This window comes from Podarcis pityusensis, assembly GCF_964106645.2.
Source record: "Podarcis pityusensis genome assembly, chromosome: 11".
NCBI classification, from domain to species: Eukaryota; Metazoa; Chordata; class Lepidosauria; order Squamata; family Lacertidae; genus Podarcis; species Podarcis pityusensis.
Window position 1 is genome coordinate 16,003,653 of NC_138036.1, and position 25,207 is coordinate 16,028,859.

At 42.3% G+C, this 25,207-nt stretch overlaps 1 protein-coding gene across 1 annotated transcript; it reads right to left on the reverse strand.

Moving 5' to 3' along the window:
* Window positions 1-243: 243 nt before the first annotated feature.
* Window positions 244-19,838, reverse strand: GOLPH3 (golgi phosphoprotein 3). The gene is made up of 4 exons (XM_080973650.1): window positions 19,386-19,838; window positions 11,055-11,186; window positions 7,938-8,052; window positions 244-2,289 (listed from the first exon to the last, which is right to left on the reverse strand). Exons 1-4 carry the CDS (start codon window positions 19,626-19,628, stop codon window positions 1,865-1,867), a joined length of 915 nt encoding a protein of 304 aa, XP_080829776.1. The 5' UTR covers window positions 19,629-19,838; the 3' UTR covers window positions 244-1,864.
* Window positions 19,839-25,207: the final 5,369 nt, after the last annotated feature.

A 25,207-nucleotide genomic window follows, 5' to 3' on the forward strand; every position in this document is an offset into this window, starting at 1 on the left:
GGTTACTTCCGGGTTTTGCCACTCACGCATGTGCACAAAATGACACCAGACGCATGCGCAGAAGCGGAGAATTGCAACCCGAACGTGAAGACGCGGGTTGTGTTCCTTTCAGGTTGCGAACGGGGCTCCGGAATGGATCCCGTTAGCAATCTGAGGTACCACTGTAATCAGAATTCACAGTTACATCATACATCACGGTGCTTTTCACAATTAGGAACACAAAATGCAAAATTACATGCTTGCTCTGTTTCAGGCACTTTCAAGATAATCGTTTATTTACTGTAGGTAAAAAGCTAGTATACAGATTGGGGATCCCTTTAAATTTCAACTACAGTTAAACGCCATCTAGTAATTTCTGCTTTCAATGTTAACCAAAAATTTCTACATACCTGCTCCACTATTAGTGTGTTCTGTTATCCAAAACAAAAAAGTCAGTCTTTTATTTGTTCAATGCATAATATTTACATTGTGAATGGAGCTAGAACAAGCAATGGTAAAGAGGTAATAAACTTTAAAAAGCCAGTTTATATATTTTACAATAATGTGCTAATCAGCATAATTGTATATAAAAATTAAAACATAGTAGAGCTTCCTACTACAGAAGTCGTAATTGGTTGAACTGTAGTAATTACCTGCTAACAATTTACATGCAACACTTGTTAAGATTGACAACTGATTTTTGTTTAAGTGTTAAATTGATTAATGGCATGAGACACAATTTTAACTTGTGTACAAACAGAAATTGAAGTCTGCAACCAAGAACTGTACTCATTACAAGCCTCTTCCAAAAAAAAAGGGGGGGGGGATGATAAAATGTTCTCATCATACAACGAATGTTATAAAGGCAACATACAAGAAGAATGTACCTGGATGGCACAAACTCCATAGAAGGAAAGGTCAGGCACGCACACATGCACACCTTTTTTTTATAGGAGGCCCATCTTTCCACCAAGAGGCAGTGGCTGAAAGCAAATGATAGAAAGCCAGATGCACAACTAATTCAGATTTGGAAATTTACTAAAATGTGCTTGAGTGTTAATATACAATTCTATATACAGACCACACTGGAATGTATCCCACCCCTTTGCAAAACAACCAGACTTTTTGATACTAGCCTTAGAATTCACTTATTTTTAAAGTAAACAAACAAAAACTCAATAAAGAGTTACATGAACAGCAAAATGCACGAGATGGCTGAACTATTTATTGAGTCGATCTGGGGATATTTCTGCTTTAGAAATTGTTTGAGCACTTCCACATGTATGTCTAGGAAGAAAGGGGCAATCTACTAGGTTTTGTTGTGGCAGCAATCACCACTCCATTTCAGCAGGATTCTGTGCGAGGTTCCAAAATAACCCTCCGTGATTTAACGGAACCTGTTCAACTGCACTCCAAAAGGCTCACTTCGGGCGATTCCAACATGCCTTCGTGATTTTAGCCAAGGATAAAATGCTGCACTTCGCTGAGGCAGATGATACAGTTGGATCAACTTGAAACCAGATGCTTGATTCCCTCCTGGGATGTGCTTTCTGCGTGAAATCATCCCAGTGGAAAAAAGAGGGGTACAATAAAAACCTAGACACAGTAACTTAGATCGGATAAGAAACAGAATGTCAATGTGGCCGTCAAGCATGTTGAAGAGCAGGAAGCTCTCTTGAACCAGCAGAATCCTGTTGTAGACACACACACACACACGGAGAAACAGAACACACCACCTACCGTTCCCATGAACAAAAGCTTGAACAAGAGCTGATTTTCATCATATGAAGAGAGGTACAAGATGACAGAAAACATGAATCGTCAATAGAAGATAAACTGATTGACATGAAATGGGGAAAAGAACACTTGAGCAGTCTGATTGCAGTTATTTTGTGAAGGCTGCTACTACAGCCCACAGGACCTCATTTGTGTTGGCCTTCATACATTCGACTTCAGGGTCTAAATCCAGGAGCTGCCGCACTCTCTTTGTGGCTAGGTCATACTGCTCATCCAAAAGGGGGGCAAAAGCGTTCTCAAGGACATCTGATGCATGGGCTAAGTAAATGAGAGCCAGCAAGCGCTTGTCCATGCGGTGGGGGTCATTCACCCATCTGTCAAGAACAGCTTCTTGAACTTTCTTGATGAGGCGCTGCTTAATGTTGTTGTTGGTGAGAGGGTGTGTGGTCATGTCAAAGAGGAGAAAGTTCTGTTTCTCTGTAGTCAAAACCCCCTTTTCCACCAGGTTTTTGGCTAATCGTTCACGTACGTTTCGTAACTGGTAGTGCAATTTTAATGGATTCCATGTCTCACCTAAAATAAGGCAAAAGAACAAACAAGCCCCTGAATGTTTTGCTGGTATTCTGTTGGTTAGCAAGGGTAAATGAGACAAAACAGGACACAGTAACACAGCAACAGAGGCAAAAATGCAGTATTAATTGTCACGTTAGGTAGAGAAAGAATGCTTCACTTACTGACCAGCTGCTAAGATGATCCACAGAGCAGCTTGCAAATAATACTTTGGATGAGGAGTTCCATGCTTCTAAACTAGCTAACAAGGAATGACTCCCTAAACTATTCCCCAAATAAACCTCAAAAATTTCCCGCGGGATGAAATAATTTTCCCTGAAGTTTGACACCTATTCTAATGTCAAGAAAAACTTTCTGCACGAGGCAGTCAATTTGTACCATGTCTGCTTACAGTGAGCTGTGTTGAGACAAATATGGTGACCATCTAAAGGGGGGGAGGGAATCAAAGCTACTATTTGGAATATTCACCAAATATTAAAAAAAAGCTTTATTATGAAGGTTGAAGAAAACTGTGAAGGGCAGTTGCCTGTTTATCAAAACTAGAATGAAAAACAACAGTCTCCTAACATTCAAAATACTTGCTAGCTTCTGAAATAAACTGGTATCTGTCTTATTGGAGTACATTGAGCATAGATCGTTCATTTCAATTAAACTTTGAAGTGTATTCTATGCATGTATGGGGTGTTAAGGGATGGCTAATACCTCTGCTGGAGGATGCACCACGCTCCTTTTGGGGCAGTTTGTCTACCTCTGCTTCCCATTCCGTACTCTGCTCTCAACCTCCTAGAAATGACAGCATGCAACGATGGCCACACCCCAGGAAACGGCTTTGACCGGCCAGCTAAACCAGGTCAAGGTAGTCAGTGGGTCTCAAACCCTTGGTGAGCTAGGGACTTCCCCTGCATGTGAAGATATGCTTCAGCAGATTGAGCAGATGAGACCAACAGTGGGTCCAACGGTCAAGAAGGCAGTAGGGCTGGGCAATATCTGATGAAAACACCACACTATATCACCAGCTAAGTATCATATTTTGATATATCACAATACATATCTACAGCGGTGTACACATCTACAGTGGCAGAGGTCCCGCCGTACCTCCCTGCGGCAGTGGAGGGTGCGCTGCGCTTCCCTGCAGCAGCAGGGCCTTGCCACACCTCCCTGCGGCGACAGAGGGTCCCGTCATACCTCCCCGTGGTGGCGGAGGGTGTGCCACACTTCCCAGCAGCAGTTGAGGGCCTTGACAAGGCTCCCTGTGGTGGTGGAGGGAGGGAGAGAGCAAAGCTGGAGACACCATGCCTGCAAATTTTTTGCAGAGTATCTGGAAAGTATCCTTCAGCTGAACTACGCCCTGGTAAACTGTTCCTTTTGTTCACCGGGTATATAGTCTTGTTGAAACACTTATCACAATGTTATTTTATAACAGGTATTCAATGTTATGGTGATTTATTGCACAGCCCTAAAAGGCATTTACTGCACATGCTGTAGAGGGAGCTGAGGAACAGATGGGGCTGGGAGAAGGAGAACTCTGATCTTAAACCTTCACTGTCTTGCAACTATACTCATTCATGAAAAGGGCTTCAGAAGTAAACCCCAAAGAAAAATCCGTACTTGCTGCCTTGCAGGATGTCTTCAAGAGAAGAAAAGGCTACAAAATAAACCCTTTAACAAATCTGGAGTGAGTCCCTAAGACAGTTGCGGGTGCCTTGTGTGCTCCCTTCCAGCAACTTCTGCAGTCAAGCTGGTGCCAAACATCTTGCTCTGCTTTCCTTTGGACCACATCAGCAAGGGCAAGAGGGAGTCTTGCCATCTGGAGGCCCAGGACCTCCATACACATTGCCCAGGCTTGCGTCCTGGAGAAGTTATTTTGGTACAGCTAATGCAACAGAAACAATGCAGGAGGCAGCAGTTACGAGTTACCAGTCTCTGCACCCACAGCAGGTGCTGTGATTCTCCAATGGTTTGTCTTCACCCCCAGAGGTGCACTCCATTATCTACCGAGGTAAAAGGGTGCCAACAATAAAATTTCATTTCTATTAAGTGACACTACCTGCACCTGCTAAAAGAGACTATAGAAAAAGTCACCGACCAAATGAAAGCCTCCAACCAAATTAGTCTCATGAACAAAACATTTCTAAAATGCCCCCCAATATACTGTGTGCTATAAGAGAAAACATAGGGCACGCATTGGCTCAAGGTGTTGTGAACCCTAAGACAAGCAATGAAGGAAATGCATATTTGCTCCAGCAAAAATAAAGTGAACTTTTAAAATAGATTGTTTTTTATCCATTTTGATTTTCCACAGTAGCTTGGCGACACCTTGTGACCAAACCTCCTAACTACAAGGAACTCTGATCAAGCAATTCAGACAACTACCGTATTTTTCGCTCCATTGGACGCACCGGACCATAGGACGCACCGGATCATAGGAGGGGGAGAACAGGGAAATTTTTTTTTTCTTGTTCTCTCCCTCTAAAACAAGGTGCGTTCAAGGTACCTAATTTTTTTTTGGGGGGGGGAATAAAGGGAAAAAAAATTCCCTCCCCAGGCACGGGGCAGGCGCGGGGGAAGCCCGAGCTTCCCCCGACCCCAGCCCCCAGAACAGCCTGCTATCCGCAAGCCTAGGGAACCGAGCCGGTCTCCCCAGGCTTGTGGAGAGGTGCGCGAAGCCCGGGCGCGCTCTTCAGTGCGCACCAGGCTTCGGAATGCAGGCAGCTCTGCGCTACTCTCCGGAGCCCCGCGCGGCTTCGCGCTGGGATCGGGAGGGTGGCGCGGAGCTGCAAGAAGCCCTGGAGCTCAGGCAGCTCCGCGCTACCCTCCGGAGCTTCGCGCCGGGATCCGGAGGGTGGCGCGGAGCTGCAAGAAGCCCTGGAGCTCAGGCAGCTCCGCGCTACCCTCCGGAGCCCCGCGCGGCTTCGCGCCGGGATCCGGAGGGTGGCGCGGAGCTGCAGGAAGCCCGGGAAAGCCTGCATTCGCTCCATAGAACGCACACACATTTCCCCTTCATTTTTGGAGGGGAAAAAGTGCGTCCTATAGAGCGAAAAATACGGTATTTTGCGTTCAGAAATTGTAACTCTTCAGAGATTTCTGTAAATGTTTTACAGGACTCACTTTCTTATGATATGCAGAAGCAATGGTACAGAAAGCTATCAGGATATTTTATCAAATATCGTATTAGTTTGCTTTAAGACTGAACATGTTTAGCCAACATGTCACCCCTGTTAGCAGAACCAGCAACCTGTGGAATATGAGGGGTGGTGGCATGCTGAGAAGACTTTCTCTGTGATGGCCCAGAGGCCATGGAATGTCTCCCCTGCCAGCTGCTCCTGTATGAGGTATAGTGCAGTATGCTTTCTGTCAGCTGGTTAAAGCATACCTCTATGCTTTTCGGGATGATGGACTGAGATTAAGTGAATGTTGTCCTTTCTGCTGTACTTTAAGTGCTGTTACAGTTTTAATTAAAGTTCTTTCATATTGTAATTTATTTATTTATTTATTTATTGTTTGTAACCCATTCTGGGACCGTTGGCAAATGATGGGCTATAAATAAATAAAAAACATTCTGCAAAAGCAGAAGGGCCATTATTGCCCACTGCAAGTACCAGTCCCACCCTGAGGCTGAAGTCTGCTGACGTTGCTGGGCCAAGAGGGTCAAACCATGTCAGAAAGCAGATGGACTTTGAAAAGGAAACCAACCCAAGAAGTTGCTGCCAGCATGCTGATGCTAGGAAGGAACAACATGCAACTGAATGAGAGTCCAAGTTTAGTTCCTATCAGGACGGTAAGCCCATACCTGGTCTGTGCCACTTCAGACTGTGGGTATGGCTACTCTATACCTATACATAAATCAATTCCTGCTCACAGAAAGACAGCATGTCAGGGAGAAGACTGGGCTAGAATCCTTCCCCCTGATATTCTACATTTATACATGGAGGGGATTGCAGGGAGAACATTCAATCATGAGATCCCTAACCACTGGTATAGACCAAAATTTATTTATCCTTTGAGTGACAACTTCCGTGGGAATTAGGGTGACATTTCCATTTGCAGAAATGCTTCTAGAATAATGATTTGGGGGTTTGTCACACATAAAGGAATGCAAGTATGGAAATGTGATTCAAAATTCTGCACAAAGGCATTGCAGGTTTTAAAACTAAAAGCACAACACATCCACAGAGTACATTTGGAAATGTATAGAGCCTAGTGTTCAGTAGAAACCACCAGGGAACTGCAAATGGTTTCCACGAGTCAGGGGTAGAGGACCTCGTACCAATCCCTGCCTCTCTTTTTGTTCCCAGGCAGCTTCTCTGCCCCACCCCCACCCCAAATTCCCACACAAACATCAGTGCCTCATCTTCTTTTCTGGCTCTCTTCCATTCACATCTCCAAATAATCTAATTTTGGAACCAGAATTGTGCAAAGTTTTCCCTAAGTGGTTACAAGCATTCTCACTGATCTCAACTAGACTATTTTGCTAGTATTATCTACAATTGTACTAACCCCCTTTTATGGTTGTAAGGTTTGAGGAAGCAAATTATTTACGAATTACCTTCTGCATATATATCTCAAGGTGATATATAAAATAAAAGTAACTAAAACAGTTAAAACAGCACAAAATACCATATTACTGTATTTTTCCATCTATAAGACACCCCCTATTTTTGGGACCTCAGATTTAAGAAAATGGGGGGAGATTGCCCCCTAATTTTTGACTTTTTTTTAGGGGAAAAACCTAGTCTTGTACACAGAAAAATACGGTAACTGCTAGACAACAGTTCATGACTGAATTCAGATTTCAACAAGAGGCTCATTCAGTGCTCACCTCACCTCTCTAAATGACTATTACAATGTCGGCTGTACTGCAAAAATTACTTAATTTAAGAAATGAACTTCAAGAACAGAATCTGATTTTCTTGAAAACTGTAAGCATTGCCTCTGCCAGAAAAGCTCCAGGTTTCTCTCATTTTCATTAGTCTCTCTGTTCTTCCTCTCTACTGCTGAACAGCCAAAGCAGGAGGGAACACAGGAATGTGTCACCAAGATATAAATATGCAATCCTAAACTCATTCACCAGGGAGTAAGCCCCACTGAATTCACTGGAACTAACTTGACTACATGAACATTACTACTAATCAACATGTTGCAGACATAGGATATTTAATGAAGATGGAAGAATATTAGTATAAAAAGAACGAAGAGTGGGAAATAAGAGCCAAGTACATACATACCGTGATCAAGGTAGTCAAAATACAAAAGGCGCAGTTCACCTGACTAAACTTGTGTGTTAAGATTTCATGAAGTAATTAACACTGACCAAATCTCCCACACCCTCCCACTGCTGAATCTAAACCTGGTGATCCTGTATGCTGCTAGACAGCAGCTTAATTCTACTCCAGAGATAGCGAGAGCATTAACTATTTCCTTCCACCATTCCAACACTGCCATCCCCAAATTTATTCGACCGAACACTGGTGTTTAAATTTGATCTTCACAGCATCCAAAGTTGTTACTCATAATTTGGACAGAAGGCATCACTTGATAAGGAACTTATCAAGCCCTATGCTTGAAAACTCGCTCCTTAAAACCAGTGATGCATGGCAGCCCAAAAGTTTGTTAAACATTAAAAAATGTTAATTTGCAAATATTTATCTTACCACTAAGCAGCTCTATCCAGTTCTGCACTGTTTCAGGAGGTTGTGTCTCCTTAATGTGCTTCAGAGCTTCATCAAGTAGAACATCCCCTGTAGGAGCATCTGATTTGCAGATCACCTGATAGGAAATATAAGAGTTCACTCCATCACCTCAAACTTTTGCTTTTAACTCTTTAAGCACCAAGTGGAGAAAAAGTGTGTCTCAGTACTACTTTTTTATATCTTGAGGCTCAGTGTTGGAATATTCCCACTTCTTGAACCAATGTCATTGTTTTTCGGAAACCAAACCAAATATCTTGCTTTTGAAAAGGAAAACATCTGAATCCATGGGAAGGTAATGCTCCATATATACCACCCCATTCAAGTCAACCAAGAAATAAAAGTCCCAAACCATTCCCTCTAGGTACATTAGCATCCTTTTTTATTTAGACAAATAGTTACTTCATGAAGAACACATTATATTAATAGCATACTACTTTCTGTTGCAACCTGAAACCACAACATACAGGGCATATGGAGTCACATTTACCTCAAAAAATGCCCAGAAAAAATAAATACAGAGAGATAAGAGAGCTCTCCAATTTAAGCACTAGAACTTCCAAAGCTGCTGCAGAGGGAAAAACAGTGCCAATGGAGAGACATAAGAGAGCTACATACAATATCCAGGCAACAAATGAAAAATCAACCGAACAGATTCATTATATTTTTACTGTTATTTTTATTCATAATTAGAATGCTCTGAGCTAGGATTATCAACCTGTATAAGTTACCACTGTCACCCTTTTTTACCATAATGTTCTAGTTCCCTAAAAGGCTGTAGGTGATGCAGATATGAACCCATATCACCTCCCTTGACAGGAGAAAAATAATAATCTCCCTGCCACCCTAAAGTCCCTTGCATATGGACAGCAAACAAAGTTATGGAGATTTGTCTGGGATGTCTTCTGTTCCCTGGCCCCCTGTACATAATACTTAAGAGAGGACAATCTGTCAATAAACAATAATCCATTCCTAAACATACGCTTTGTGGTCATAGAGATAATTAGCATGCTTCTCAGAAGCAATAATTCCAATAAAAGCCACATTAAATGTCTGTTAAAAATTTTTTGATGATGAAATAATTCCTTTAACAGACATTTTATTTGACAACAATCAAGCTCACTATAAATTTATATTATGGAGGACAGCAACAAAAAATGCCAAAATACTAAATTTAATAGACGTCATTATTTGGAGCTTAGAAATGCTAATTCTCTCATTAGATCTGTGCTCTCACTGCTTGAGCTCCAATTCTTCTGGGAAGCCAGTATCTGGCTATTACGGCCTGGCTAATGAATGTTTATTAAGTCCTTCACAACACTGAGGGAAATTTATACCATCAGATAGAAGAACACATCAGCCAGAATGCATAGAATAAAAGCCAGTCAGAGTTTCAATAGAAACTTGGTTTCTAAAGAATGGCCTAAGCATAAAACATAGGAGGATAATCCAACTAAAACATGCACAGTGCAGAACCATTGAAATCAGTGAACGTTAATTGTCCATTGATTTCATCGGCATAACAAATGGATGCCACCCAAACTCTTGTAGTACCAGCTTTAATATACCTAGATATATATTATTTATTTGGTATATGTGGTCCAATAATATGCACTTTGCTACTATGTATGAGCAACTCCACTGATTAGCACAAAATTAAAATATGATGGCTGAAGCTTTTTAAAAAGCGTAATACATCATTTCAAGCAAATGTCTTCTCTTCATGGTGACCCCAATTTAGTACAAGGTTACGGCATGTTAGTACTTATTTTGGAAAAAGCTTTCAGTACCTGCAAACAATAAAAAATAATTTGGAAACCAAACAAGAACAAACACTCCCCCCCCCCCAATTTACATGGGGGTTATGTTCTGAGGCACCACATGCATACGTGATATCGCATATAATTGAGGCACCCATTGGAAAAGCCTGCAAACACCCTCTAAACCTCTGAAAACCCTAGAAAAACCCTTTAAAAAACCAGCACATGGCTGGCGACCTTGGCAGTTGCAGGTGTGCTCGCAGATGCTGCTGCCCAGATCTCCTTCTCCCAGATCTTGATGGCATGGATGCTGGGCACATTCCTAGACATTCCTGCCAAACTTGTGTGCCACAGCACACACACCCATGCCTTCTTGTAAACAGTCCAGCACTTTCAGTTTCTGCTCTAGTGTGGAACCAGTCATTGCTTCTTGGGTTTTGGGTTTGTCAGCACCTGAGGAAGGTGATGATGCCTCAAAACACCTCTCCCCAAAAGCTCAAAAAAATCCTGACTTAAAAAAGCTCCCCCCAAACCCACAAAAGATCTATTTTTTAAAAAAAACAACAACCTCAAATACATTCACCAGACATTCCTCCTCCCAAAACTCCTCCAATGTTCGTGACAATTGCTCTCTCACAACCTCCTTCCTTAAACTCCAGCTTGCCACAATTATGGCCAATAAATAACATAGCTTTTAGGTCTGACTCTTCTTAAAATCTCCTATGTAAAATATTCTAGAAATAGTCAAGCAAGCTATTATATAACCTTGGTATTTCAAGGAACATTCCTGCATTTCTGGCACACCAAAGAATCTTGGAAGCTCTATGGGGAAGGGAGCAGATCCATTTCAAGATAATCATAACTAAATGCAGCTGAACATAAGCAGTAACTGTCTACTAACACAAAGACACAATTCTTAACAGCGAGGTAGTGTGGAAACCTTTCAAAACATGCTTTTTAAAAAAGGTGAGCAAAAGATAATATTGACAGGGCAGACTGTGCATACAACAGCATTTTTTCATCACAAGATCCCCTCAGAAAAAATAAATTGCCCTCACATAATGCCAACAAAATCAACCGCAAAGAGCAACATAGACTGATTCATCTCCATAGTAGGCCCTGGATTCAGCAAATTGCATAAGCACCACATGTTTAATATTAAATATGTGGCTTAAGGAACTTATAATTGATTAGATACAAGCGTTCTTGCCATCTCTTTACAAATATTGAATTGAGTATGTAAAAGGCTTGGTACAGTTTGAAGAATTGTATGGGATATAATTTTTAAGACCTACATGTCATTTTACCCTCCGATTCTTACCTTTCTAGTTAACAAACTTTTGCGTCTCATTCCAAATGCCTCCAGCTGAAGACGCCCTCTCAGTGCTAATTCAATTAACATGCAGCCACGCAGCCCAGAGGAAATGCAGTCATTCCAAAATGATGTATAACCCTGATGGGAAAGAAGTCTCTGTAAATTTTCTTTTATGCATGTAATAATAAATAATATTCATTATAACACTTTCAGACAAAAAGAAGAAAAAGAAATCTGCCCTCTTGACATGCTCCAAAATAGCTAAGGAATTTAAGAATAAACTAAATACTGAAGAACATATCCAAGCTTCCCCCCCTTTTTTTTACTTCTAAAGTATAGTGATAAAAGCTTTCTAAGAAACTTTCATGAAATGTGATTCATCTTTACAGAGATTTTGAACTTTACTCCAAAATGTTAAAATATTGTTTTCTTTCAATTTAGGCAGTCTAGTTTGAATGAAGTGGGTCTATTTTCTAAGAGCTGGAAAACAGACTTTTATTTTCAGTTCACATCTATTTCCAAGTCAAACCATGGCTTAGCCCTGTGAAGCGTGGCAGTAGGAGTGCAGCGGCTGAAAGATTTGCTCCGAGAATCCATACTTTTGTTTCTTTGTGCTAAGTCATGGTTTGGCTGAGAGTTACATGTGACCTGAACCAGACATCTCAAAATATACTTGTTTCAAATGGTTCATTTTACCAGGCTTAGGATTATGCATTGCAGGGGGTTGGACTAGATGACCCTTGGGGACCCTCCCTACTCTTCAATTCTATGGTTCTATGGTAAATAGTTGCAGGAATCACAAGTTCAGTAAAAACAAAGAAGCTTCGAAACAGGTATACTTCTTGCTTCACAAGAATTTGCAGTTAAAGCCACAAAACTTCACATGCTGAAATACTTTATTCTGGTTGAAGGAAATTTAAACCAATAAAATAAACACTATCAAACTAACTCTAACATTATCCTTACAATGCTGGCCAAGGAATTTTTAACACATCTTTTCCTCTTTCCACAAAATAACATTTTATCATTTCAAAATGCCTGCTTTTCAAACCAAAACATTAAAATACTCTGGAAGCAGTGTGTGTACACCTTCAAATATGCTGTCAAAATAAAAGAGAATTTCCCCAACATATTGTAGATGTGAAAGTTTTTGAATTTCACTGGGGCTGTTCGGTACCCTCCTTGACTGCCTTTTTTGTGAATGGAATGTGTTCTTGAATTGTGATGCCTCTTGCTTGTCTGAATGGTGGGTGGGTGTAAAAACCGACTTTTGTATGGCTAGGATGTATATAGCCTACTGGAGAAAGCGAAGAGCCACATATATGTTTCATTCAACTTTGCCTCTAACCCAGCCATCCCACTCCAAATTTACCTTGTAGTCCAAGGAAAGATTTTGCAAACTATTGTGGTTTTTAAAATGTTTATTAGTTTATTATTTACAAATTCAGTCTACCTGCCCTTCTCCCTCCTTGGGGAAAAGCCCCGAAGAGCCGCACACACACTCCGTGCACTCTTTAAAGGGAGTGCGGCTCTTGGGGGAGCCTTAGCCGCGCGCAGCCTCTCCCGGGCAGGGGATGAAGGCTCCCCTTGCCCGGGAGAGGCTGTGCGCAGCTATCCCATAAGCCAGGACAGCCAGCGGGATCGTTGAGCTGCAATCCCGCTTGCTGTCCTGGCTTCTGGGATTCAGAATATCTTTTTTCTTGTTTTCCTCTTCCAAAAACTAGGTGTGTCTTATGGACTGGTGCGTCTTATAGAGCAAAAAATATGGTATGTTAGGAATGAAATCGCAACCAGCAGAATTACATGAACTACAAAATTAGCTGCCTGCATCATAGTCTTAATTTTCATGAAGACAACCTAAAAATGAGAAAGGAAATGTCATGGCCCAGGAAGTAAGCAAAATAAAAGTGAATCTTAATCTGAGGAAGAAACAGCCACCAACTCAAATATTTCAGTTTAAATACTTCTGTTTGTTGAAGGAACTTTTGAGCTATCGCTGAGTGACCACTTAGTAATTATATGTATGCCATCATGAGTTTCATGGTGGAAGAAAGTTGATATAATGTAAGAAAATAAATATAAATATTTATACAGCACACTAAATTAACAGTGTACTTTGGTTTTGTTTATTAAATGTAGGACAATTGCATGCACTAAGGCTACAACCTGATGCACTTACTGATGCACCCACTGAGCTCACTGGAGTTCATTTTTGACACAAATGCCTGGTTCACACGTCAATCTAACCCAAACCATTACTTAGCACAAACATGAAAGCGCTCAGGCTACCAGGAAGGATAACACAAGTGCTTTGCTTCTCCCCAATTGTTTTGCCGTTATACTATGCTAAGTTACAGTATAGTTTAGTGTGTCATCCGAACCTGGGTTTGTGGTTTAGCTCTCTTGACTTACCATGAGTCATAAACTAAGAACACACTTTGATTACACAGCTACACAGACATGTTTCATTAGCAAAAATAAGGCAAATACAAATTATGGAAGCAAAGTGTATCTGAGTAACAAGTTGAAGAACAACTTTCGAGCTCCCAACTTGAGTCAAAACTACACTAAAATTATTCAAATACAAAAACTTATCTCACACACACGCGCACACACACACAATCATGATTTTTCTTCCCTCAGGCCTCCCACTGTCATATCTATTCAGCACTTTGCTGTGAAAATAATACCCCTCTTCCCTCACTCTGAGATGCAATTCCTCTTCTCCACTGGCTTCCTGTCCAAATCACAGATGCTTTACAAGCTCCTTCAAAACGCTTCATGCCCCCACTCTGCCCATCCTTATCTCTCTGTGTTTATTTCCCAACACATCCCTGCCTGTGACCTTCGCTCACCGAGATCCACCTCCCTCAGCATCCAAAGGTCTCCTGCTCCCTGAAATGACTCTGTCCAGTTTTCTTTGCTGCCTCTTGTCTCAAACTGCCTTCCAGAAATAATGTCTCTGTGCAGCCACCTTTATCTCCTTTAAATCCTTCTCCAAAACTCATCATTTCTAGGAAGCCTTTAGATAAGCGCATTAAGATCAACAATGAAACTCAGTTAGTTTCTGCTATGACCTGATGCTTATTGGTATGTGGCAACACAGAGGTAAACATTTTCACTTCAGGCACCAGTATTGTAGAATGAGCTCCCTGCTGAAAAACAAAAGGCCCCATCAGTATTGGCATTCCACAGAGTACTGAAGACACACTTGTTTAAACAAGCATTCCCCTGATCTCCTTACTTGAACCTCCGGCTTTAACTGTTTTAATTTTTGTTTTAACTCTTTAAAGGACTTATTTTAGTGTATATTTAAATTATGGGTGTTTATTTTACTGTTTTGATAAAGATATTTTATTGTGTATCTTATTTATGTGTACAGATATTTTTTGCAATTGATTTTATACTTGTAATCTGCCAAGAAGCCACTTTGACAATTAAGCAATATATAATTCATCATGGTCATGCACACCCTTGCCCCAGTCCTGGATGCCCTACTATAACTAAGCCAAAGCATGTGTAACTAAAGTAATCATATATTATTCCTATTGTATCCTGTCTATACTTCCTGTAGTAAGCCCATTGGGGTAAGGAAGGACCGGTCACAATTATTTTGTATGCATACAGATAGCACTATAAATAATAAGTTAGCAACCCCCACCACCCTGCAATATTGTAGTGTTTGTCCCTCTTTCAGCTGAAAGCAGAGTGTTATCTAAGAACCACCTTACTCTGAAGGAAGCGGATACAGTGGTACCTCGGGATGCAAACGGGATCCGTTCCGGAGCCCCGTTCGCATCCTGAATGGAACGGAAGATGCGACAGCGCGTCTGCACGTGCCGCGTTTTGCCGCTTCCATGCATGACGTCATTTTGAACGTCTGCGCATGCGGCGCAACCCGGAAGTAACACGCTCCGTTACTTCCGGGTTGCCGCAGGGCGCAACCCGAAAGCGCTCAACATGAAGCACATTCAACCCGAGGTATGACTATCTAGTTTTCAGAAAGACACCCCCCAACTTGTTTTATCCATTTTATTAGTTTTAATCCAACACCTACAAATTTGGTGTTTGAAGAACACATTATCTGGATGCAAAGTAGTACTCCTCCTGTCATCTTTGGGACAGTGTCCTTCTTACAAAAGTTGTGCTACTTTCTTCTCCAAAACAATTCTCTCCCCATACCATTATAACAAGCAAAATATTTTGCTTTATATATTTTCACTGTTCATTCTTTTGACAATGGAAGCCGAATAAAAAGGTTGTGTATAACAGCAAGAAGAGCAATGCAATTCTTTCATACCCTTGATGAATCCATGAATGATGAGTCTATGAATCTGATCTTATGCTATGGTTTACACAGTAGTTGCTGCAGTTAAGAGATACTGCAAAGATATATTTCTTGCTGGAAAGAGGAAAAACTGGTTCAATCTTCATGGGGTCAGTGCAGACTAACACATGATAGCACATTACAATGACCAGGAGCTGCAAAAAGGTTTCCTCCTTCTGCTCAGCAGCAGAAGGAAATTATGGCTATGACCTGTAAGGAAATCTTTGCATTGCTAAGAGATGGCTAAGCTGTAACTTTCTGTATTCCTGAGAAATTCACCTCCACACCAAGTCTCTGTGTCTAAGGTTTTGTGCGCATTATTCATCATCACCTTTGTTAAAGCTTTGCTTTCAACAATAAACAAATTAAAGCATATATACAATCAAACCCGAAATGTAATAGTATCCTTGATGTTATATAAGGCATTTGTGTTATTCAAGTCAGTCAGTTTTACTTTTAATAGAGATACTAACAAAACAGAAGGCTTTTTTACTTTTACTTTGCTTTGACATTCCTTAGGGTCATTTTATTCCAGCAAGAAGGGGTTCCTTCTTGTCATTAATATACTGTTCACTATTGGTACAGCTGCAACATTTAGCCAAGTGTTAATGAACCAAAGGGTTCGTATGTGAGCAGCAGAAAAGAATTACATACCCTTCACTGTGCATCTCTTATGCGCTCCAAAGAATGCCATCAGTTTCCTGCAAACTGTAAATTCACTTTCACTAGGATAAGGACCTGATGCCTACAAAGTGCCACAACTGGTGTGTCATTGTACCATCTTTTAAGAAATAATAGACTAGCAGTTCTTCAAAGATGATGGAAAGCTTGCCTTCAAAAATCCCCATGGTGTTACTGGACTTTATCCAACAGAAATTAGTATTACAAGCCTACAGTACGTAAGTCAGACTGGGGACTGTGATATCCCACTGCTGAAGACGCAACTCATTGGAGATTATTTAGTTCATATAATTTGGAAGAGCTTCATTTCAATCACAATATGGCATGGGGAAGGCCTAAAGAAAGTGCTTGGCTCAAGCTGTAGGTTTATCTTTGTTTAGCTCATACAGTATTGGGCTATTTACCTATGATTTAGGCCATATGTATTAGGAGTGAGGAGCTTAGGGCAGCTGAAAGATGGTTAATAGAAGGTTGCCTCTTAGCCATGAAGCTTAAAGGGCCTAATTCAGCAGAAGACCTTCATATTGTCTCTATATCTCTTAAGTCTCACTTTTTAACACTCTCTCTCTCTGAACACACCCCTTTGTGGCTTCCCTCAATTACAAGAAATCTGAAAAAGCAGAAGATTAATACATTGCATAAGACATTATAAAAACAAATAAAAATGAATTTATAAATCTCAAGATGCTATGGGTGCCTTATATGAACTGTACACATATGCTTGCACTGTCAAAATAGTCTGCAAATAAGTAATAACTAATGACAATAAAGCTTGACTTCATATTGCAAAATAAGTACAGTATTTGTTCCAAAATTTGGAAGCAACCACAAAGGACTGACATCTATTATCTGAAATTCATCAGAACAAACAGTACTTTGAGGACTGGACTACAATCATTATTGTTAACTGAAACTCAGAATACATCAACCAACCACAACAATCTTGCTTATTAGAGAAGTTTGCAATGGCTGGATCCAGTCATCAAATTATGCTTTGACAACTGGAAACACCTCCTTAGCTTGAATATGCCTCCCTCCCACAGTTTAGATAACCCAACCTAAAAACTCTAATCTAAACTCTAATGAGCCTGTAACATGTTTCTCAGTATAACCTAATAAAAACTACAGCAGAAACCCTCAAAAGCCTGGAGATGAAGTATAGAGTAATGTACAGCAGCCAAGCTACAAGTGGATGACTTTTCCAAAGATTAATGAACTCTGGGAAAGAGTGCATATGAGCATGATCCTTTATGTAAGCCCATGCAAATACACTGTGGGGTCCAAATAGAAGCCAACAACTATCATGAAAAGGGCAGTATGTTTTATTCTACACATAAAAAAACACACCATGCATTTGATAAAAGCATTCCCTTTCTTGGCCAAATGTACCCATAACATAAACCAGAGCTCCATTACTTTGCAAAATTCTGAAATAGCACCTTACAATCTGCAGCACAGGTTTACAAACTTTTCCTCTACTAGGTATTCTAAAGAGAGTATCTTGCTCAAGATAGTACTACACTCACTAATAAGCCTGTAGTATGTCAACCAACCCATTCTGGCTATCCAAGTTTGTTTCTTAAATGATGTAAAATGTTTATAAGCATACCCTGTGAGTCATGTGTTTTTCTGGAAAAGAAGTACATTTTAACTTTGCGAAAGGTGTTTTTTAAAATTCCTAAATAGCCATATGGGCTGCAGCTGGAACACTACAGTCATACCTCTTGTTATGTTCGGTTCAGGTTACGTTCTTTCAGGATACGTCCTGCGGCAACCGGGAAGTAATGGAACAGGTTACTTCCAGGTTTCGCTGCCCGCGCATGCGCATATGCTCAACATGACGCCACGCGCATGCGCAGAAGTGATGAATTGCAACCCGTGCGTGCACAGGTTGCGTTCTGCTCGTGTTGTGAACGGGGCTCCGGAACGGATCCCGTTCGCAACCAGAGGTACCACTGTATAAGAAATTCTCAGATGACTGTTATGGCCCAGTTGTTTGAATTTACTGCACTAACAAGTAGGTGCTTAGACTGCAGAATACCAACTATGCCAGTACATGGTTCCTGAACGTAAATGTTTAAAAAAAAAAGCTATTAACAGTATTCCAGTCTGAGAAAGTCCAACTACATGGACCTCTGCTCTTAAGAAACTTGATGCCCCTAAGCCAACTTCTACTGAGGGGTTTCAATGCAACTTTGCTGTTTCTCCTGCCCCATTAAGCCCTTCTGTCAAATCCAAAAGCTTTTCACCACAACATCCTCCTCCAAGTTTTGCTGACACCACCACCCTCCCTAACCCCTTTACATCTAATCCTAAAACCGTTAGCTGCCTCAGTTTCGGTCATACCTGATAAGTTATAGTGGAAACACTTAGCATAAAACTATGAGCACTCAACTAGCATGTCCCAGTACATAAATTGGGTAGAAGGCGGTGGCTGATGCCCACTTTCAAATTCTATTCCATCTTCATATCCTGTTCTTCTCGCAAGATTCTTCTTCTTCTTCTGTATTTCTCATATCTGATTTATTGCCATATACAGTGGTACCTCGGGTTAAGTACTTAATTCGTTCCAGAGGTCCCTTCTTAACCTGAAACTGTTCTTAACCTGAAGCACCACTTTAGCTAATGGGGCCTCCTGCTGCTGCCGCGCCGCCGGAGCACAATTTCTGTTCTCATCCTGAAGCAAAGTTCTTAACCTGAAGCACTATTTCTGGGTTAGCGGAATATGTACCACTGAAGTGTATGTAACCCAAGGTACCACTGTACAGTATTGCAGTTTGAGAATTGGACTGAAAGCTGCAGTGGGGGACGAGGTGGGAGGAAGGGGTTGCCTTGCAGACAACATGGCATGCTGGGGAGTGTGTGTCTTATATTTCCCTGCCAGCTTTCTGGCATTTTTTTTTTTTAACTTCCATTCTGACACTTGTGTCTCGTTCGTTTTAATTTGTTTTTAGGGTGGCCCTGAAAGGCAGCATGCAAAGCCCTGGGCCCAACCACTTTTGTTTGTGTGTGTCAAGAGACGCCCGCCTACCTTAACCCCTAATCACATATACTACACAACACAACACAACACAACACAACCAGCCAGCCAAGGAGCCCCTCCCCCTCTGACATCCACCAACGCCCGTAGCAACCTCCAGGGCCCTCGACCGACACCACCCCTCACTTTGGCCCCATAATCCCCCCCCAGCCCCACATACACAAGGGCAACCCTGGGGGGGGGGAGGCCTTTCATGTCCCCTCCTCACCTCACAGACACCCCACCCCACCCCACCTTCCCGGGCCCACCCCGCCACCTTTCCCCGCTCGCCAGGCTGCGGGCCCCGCACCTCTCGGTCCTTGAGGCCCAGCAGCAGCACTTCCTCCATGAGCGTGAGGCGCGTTTCCTTGGAGTCGCCCTTCTCGTCGTCGCCCTGCTCGTCCCGCCGGCCTTCTTCCTCCGCGCCTCCTCCGCCACCCCCGCCGCCGCCCCCGCCCCCGGACGCCCGCTCTTTGTCGGCCGCGGCGGCGCTGCGAGAGGCCTCGGTCCGGCGCTGCACTAGGCCCGAGTTTCGCTGGGTCAGGGAAGTCATGGCGGCGGCGGGGGGCCCCGGGAGGACCTTGCTGGAAAGGCTGGGGCTGCGGCCTCCCTGCCGCTCTCGCTCGCTCTCTCCGCTTCCCCCACTCCGGGCGGGAGCTGGGGAGGCCCGAAGCGCTCAGGGAGGGGAAAGGGAGGGAAGGGAGCGGGGGAGAAGGAGCTGGGCCAGCCTGGCTCCCCCTGCGGCACCAGCGGCGGCGGCGGCAGGAGCACCTTCTCCTCCAATATGGCGGCGCGGGCTGACGCGCCAGCAGCTATAGCGGCGGCGGAGGATGTGGCAGGAGGAGGAGGAGGAGGAAGACTCTGGAGGCGCCGGAAAGAGAAAGATGGGGGGCGGGGGCGGAGAGGAAGTTAAGTCGGTCAGTCAGTCGGCGGCTCAGAGGCGGCGGACGTAAACTCTGAGGTAAACTCTTCCCCGCGCTAGCCCTCAGGAAGGGGGAGCGTGTTTTTGTTTCTGTATCTTCTGTTGGAGTCGCTTTTTAAAACTTTTTTTATGGTAAGGAGCACCTTGTGAAGGAAAGCGAATATGCAGTATACTCTCTTTTTTTGGACGAACGTGAACACACACACACACATGCCCAGGACATTTTGGCACCTGAGGCAGACCCCAAAATGGCGCCCCCATTCCCTCACACCAGGTGAGGGAAGAGCTACATCAGGGGTCAGCAACCTTTCTCAGCCGTGGGCCGGTCCACCGTCCCTCAGACCATGTGGTGGGCCGGACTATATTTTGAAGAAAAAAATGAATTCCTATGCCCCACAAGTAACTCAGAGATGCATTTTAAATAAAAGCATACATTCTAATGTACAAACACCAGGCAGGTGCCACAAATAACCGAGAGATGCATTTTAAATAAAAGCACACATTCTACTCATGTAAAAACACGCTGGGCCGGATTGAGAAGGCGATTGGGCCGCATCCGGCCCATGGGCCTTAGGTTGCCTACCCCTGATCTACATCAAGGGGAAGAAAAAGCTACATCGGGATCTGCGGATACTGCCTCAGTTGCCTCCTTTTACCTCATGGGTGGGTTGGCCCTGAATGAATACAGTGGTACCTCAGGTTACATAAGATTCAGGTTACGGACTCCTCTAACCCAGAAATAATACCTCGGGTTAAGAACTTTGCTTCAGGATGAGAACAGAAATTGTGCTCCGGTGGCATGGCGGCAGCAGGAGGCCCCATTAGCTAAAGTGGTGCTTCAGGTTAAGAACAGTTTCAGGTTAAGAACAGACCTCCAGAACGAATTAAGTACTTAACCCGAGGTACCACTGTATTATCATGGAGATCTGCTGCCCCTGCGGATCCGGCTGCCTGAGGCAGTCGCCACACCTTCCCTCCTGAGTGGGCTGGCCCTGCACACACCACATTGCTCAAGGGAAGCAAGTCAATTCACTGCAGAAAATGCCTCTTGAGCATATAGTGCACACCCGAGAGTTTGGGCATCCTGTATTGTTCTCCTCCTGGGCCCCGTTTTTGTGATCAATGTGTTTCAGCCCCAGTGTTGTGGTTGAGGTTGACCCTTAGCCCCTGTGATTTGCATCAAATTTTTATTGTGCTGGTCTCCTCACACGTTTATTGTGGGTTGAGTTTTATGGAATGCCTTTGGATTTCCTTGTTCCATTTTTCACTGTTTAGGGGTGAGCAGTGAGGTGGCCAAGTTCGCTAACCCAGGGTCCATATTTCCTTTTGAGGCACAGCAGAGACTGGGGTGTCTTTATGATAGATTATTTGCAGATTTATACAACCTGAGCCTATGATGGAGGGGTTTCCCAGCACTACCCTCCAAGAGGATCATTCTTCTCCCATAGGTGCCTTTCTCTCCAACCCACTGCTTTACTATCTGCATTACATCACTCCTCTAGGCTACATTGCTTCTATTGCTTACACCCTCTCTGCTATAAGCTCTCTTTATCTGTAAAGGGAGGGGCCCTACTCAATTGGTGTCTTAACTCCCAGTTCCTTTGATGTCTTAATGGTCCATCATCCCAAGTGATCACCTCATGCAGGAGGTTATTCCTGGCTTTATTAGGTTTTGACATTTGCTAATTCCAGAGGATTAGATGTACCTACTACACAGCTGAAATATACACAGGTTGAGCACAGTTTTAACACTAAGTCTTAGTTAAATTCTAACATTAGCTTGATCCGGGAATTTTAGGGCAAGTCTAGCACCCACAGCTCCTGAAAATATGTGCGTGTGTATGACACACACACAGAGAGGACATGCAGGCAATCATACAGCTGTCTTGTAAGAAGCTGTCAAAAGAGAGATTGTGCTGGTATTTGTATGGTTAGTCACTAACTGAGCAACCCTAACCAGGCAGATGCATTCCTGGCTACCAAGGCAAATCTCACCTCCTAGTCTGAGACACCTTTGTTCATGTCAGCAGTCTATTCATGTTAGTGTTGAAGTGGCTAACACACATATCTATTTTTATTAGCTTTTTCTTCTTCAGAGAAGCTGTGTTACACGGCTCCAACTTTTAAAAAGGTTTTTTAAGTATGCACCTCCAGTGGAGTCTTTCTGTGATCTATAAGCAAATAAACCACATCAGGGAACTATATACCATGTAAGTGTCTATACGTATCAGCACATGGAGTTTCTAATATATACAAATGCCATCAGCCAGCCATGTTCTCTTCTAATGTACTCCACACTATTTCTCCCTCCAGCAGACATTCAGCATTCTGTAGCCACTGAGAATTGCCTCATTAGGACTATCACCTCGTTTTCTTTCCTAAATATTCCTAAATAATTATTCTCTCTTTTTTATTTCTCTTTCTTTTTCTTTCTTTCTCCTTTTCTTCTGGAACTATGTTTTTATTTTACTTAGATTAATGTTTTAGTCTGGATAAAAAATATATTTGATAATCTTCTTTATATTTCTCTTCATAAACTCTAATAAAAATTTTCAAAGAAAAGAATAGAATCCTATACAGCACCAAAGGCAGCCTTAAGTGCTTGAGTGCCTGTTCTTTTTATTTAAGCTGGAAATGTTGCAGCACATCCTTAGACACTCTGCTGCAGGTACCATAGAAAATATCCCCTGCTATGTTTATGATAGAAGACTAGAATTATTGGCCCGGATAGCTGTCAAAAACCTGGGGTATCAGCTCATAGTCACTGTGTGACTGCTATTATCCAAAAAATACTCTTAGGACCAGTTCACATTGCTCCATAAATGTTATACCCTTAACCATGCATATACATACTTTAGGAAACTGTGATTGACTGAAGTTCCTTGTTAAATGTACACTTAATAGCACACACAGTTTTGCCTTTGCGTAGGTGAAATGGCCCTGCCGTTTTTGCGATGGAAGTCTAATGTTATAAAAAGAGAGAGTGCATGAATATGTCAGTACAGTATATCTTATCTTTACTGCATTTGACCACAATGCCTTCACTGTGTTTTCCTACTAATATGCATAAATAATAGTCTAGAACTCTGGAGTGCACATGGCACAAACAGAATGCTCCTGTAAATGTAGAAGTTTCCACATAAAGTGATAAGCATGAAGAATAAATTGCTAATCAGAAAATGGCAGTGTTGGGCAGCCAGTTTCAAGCTGAATGAACCTATATTTATGAAATGACAGGATAGGCAGCAATGGCAATTCCAAAGAAGGCATATAATTATACACTCATTAACATGCATTAGTATGATTTCAATCAAACAGTGCAAAATTACAGTGAACCAGAGGGGAGGGTTTAATAATGCCCAGCACAAAAAAACCCTCTTAAAATACATTCAAATGTACCTTTTTAAGGAGTACCCCCACATGAACAGTAAAGTACTTAATAACTCCAAGCATTTACAAAGCACACTTTAGGGGTCCAAACACTTTCTTACCTCATCCCTGTAATCCTTAAAATAAATCTGCAAGGTAAGCCAGCATTATCCCCATGTTGCAAATGGAAGACCGAAGCAGAGACAAAATTGTGACTTGCCGAAGATCACTTAGTTTACTGTTGAGAAAATTGACTGGCATCTTACAGATACCTGGGGCAGAAATCCTTGTGACCTGCTGCAAATCTCTCTGCAGCAAATATATTTAACAGCATTTTATTACTTAAAGCAGTTGTATCCCACTCTTTATTCAAAAAGGTTCTTAGTGCAACTCATAATCTAAAAACCACAACCAACAAGGAAAATAGGTATTGGCTGAGGGAGGAAAAAAGCAAGCTCAGGTTCTTAAAATTAGTAGTTCTTAAAATTACAGTGTGTTACCAGATAAAAACCCATTATCTTATGTACATATTCATGGACCTTCTAATCTGGCAACCATTACTAGTGATGATTGCACACCACAGATGTTACTGCTTAATTGGGTAAATTACCCCAAAACTTAGATCAATAATTATCTTGATAATCCTCTCATGTAGAGGAACCAACAACGTTCACACAAACTGATGTGATTGAAATATTTACACAACATGACAATCCATTGCTGCTAATGGGAATGAGCCTAATAGCAGCATGACATGTTTTTTTGGGTGTGTGCATGTGTGATGTCTTTGTCAGAAACAAAAGAATCAACATACCAAGATGGACATAAAAGCAAAATGTAAGTGTGGCCATTAGTATTAACAGAGCATGTATATCACATCCAGGAATACACTGTCATCACAATGCATGTTTATGACATATTCAGTGTTCATAGTGCAGACATATATGGTCTAATTTCCACTTCTTAAACATATTAGCCAAGCCAATGCATCCCTTCAAAACAATATTTGAGAAAGGGGAATTGGGAGGGGGGCTGGGGGCAGCGGTTAATATATGAAAGGAACTCAGCATTATTTTTGTCTGAACCATGACAGGGATAAAAGGGTTAAGCTTCCCCTGCCCATGTTCTGCTGTCCTGATGAAAATTGGGGAAAGGAGCTTTGCACAACAACAACAAGTTTTACAAAACAGATGCAGTTTGCAACACATGTTTAGCATCATGTGTTCAGCTATTAGATGGGATGCCCAGCACTTACAGAGTCTCGCCCACCTAACATTTTATTTTGAGCATGTGATCCGGAAAACTGTTTACTTGGGAGAAGACACTGAACTCAGCAGGACTGAGTTAAAAAGCATTGTCGTGCCACCCTACCAGGATACAGTGGTGCCTCGCAAGACGAAATTAATCCGTTCCGCGAGTCTCTTCGTCTTGCGGTTTTTTCATCTTGCGAAGCACGGCTATTAGCGGCTATTAGCGGCTTAGCGGCTATTAACTGCTTAGCGGCTATTAACGGTTTAGCGGCTTTAGCAAGACGTTTCGTCTTGCGAAGCAAGCCCATAGGGAAATTCGTCTTGCGGAACGACTCAAAAAACGGAAAACTCTTTTGTCTTGCGCGTTTTTCGTCTCGCGAGGCATTCGTCTTGCGAGGTACCACTGTACTGAAAACAGGATAAAACCCCTCCCACACTAGATCACACTGACAAGTGCAAGAAAATGCAATATGCAATTCTTGCTGCTTACAGCTGGAAGGTTTCCATGCAGTTTCACATTGGTGATATGTGTGCAACAGTAATACACTGTGATTGCAGTGTGACCTGTTGGGATACAGAACCCAATATTTA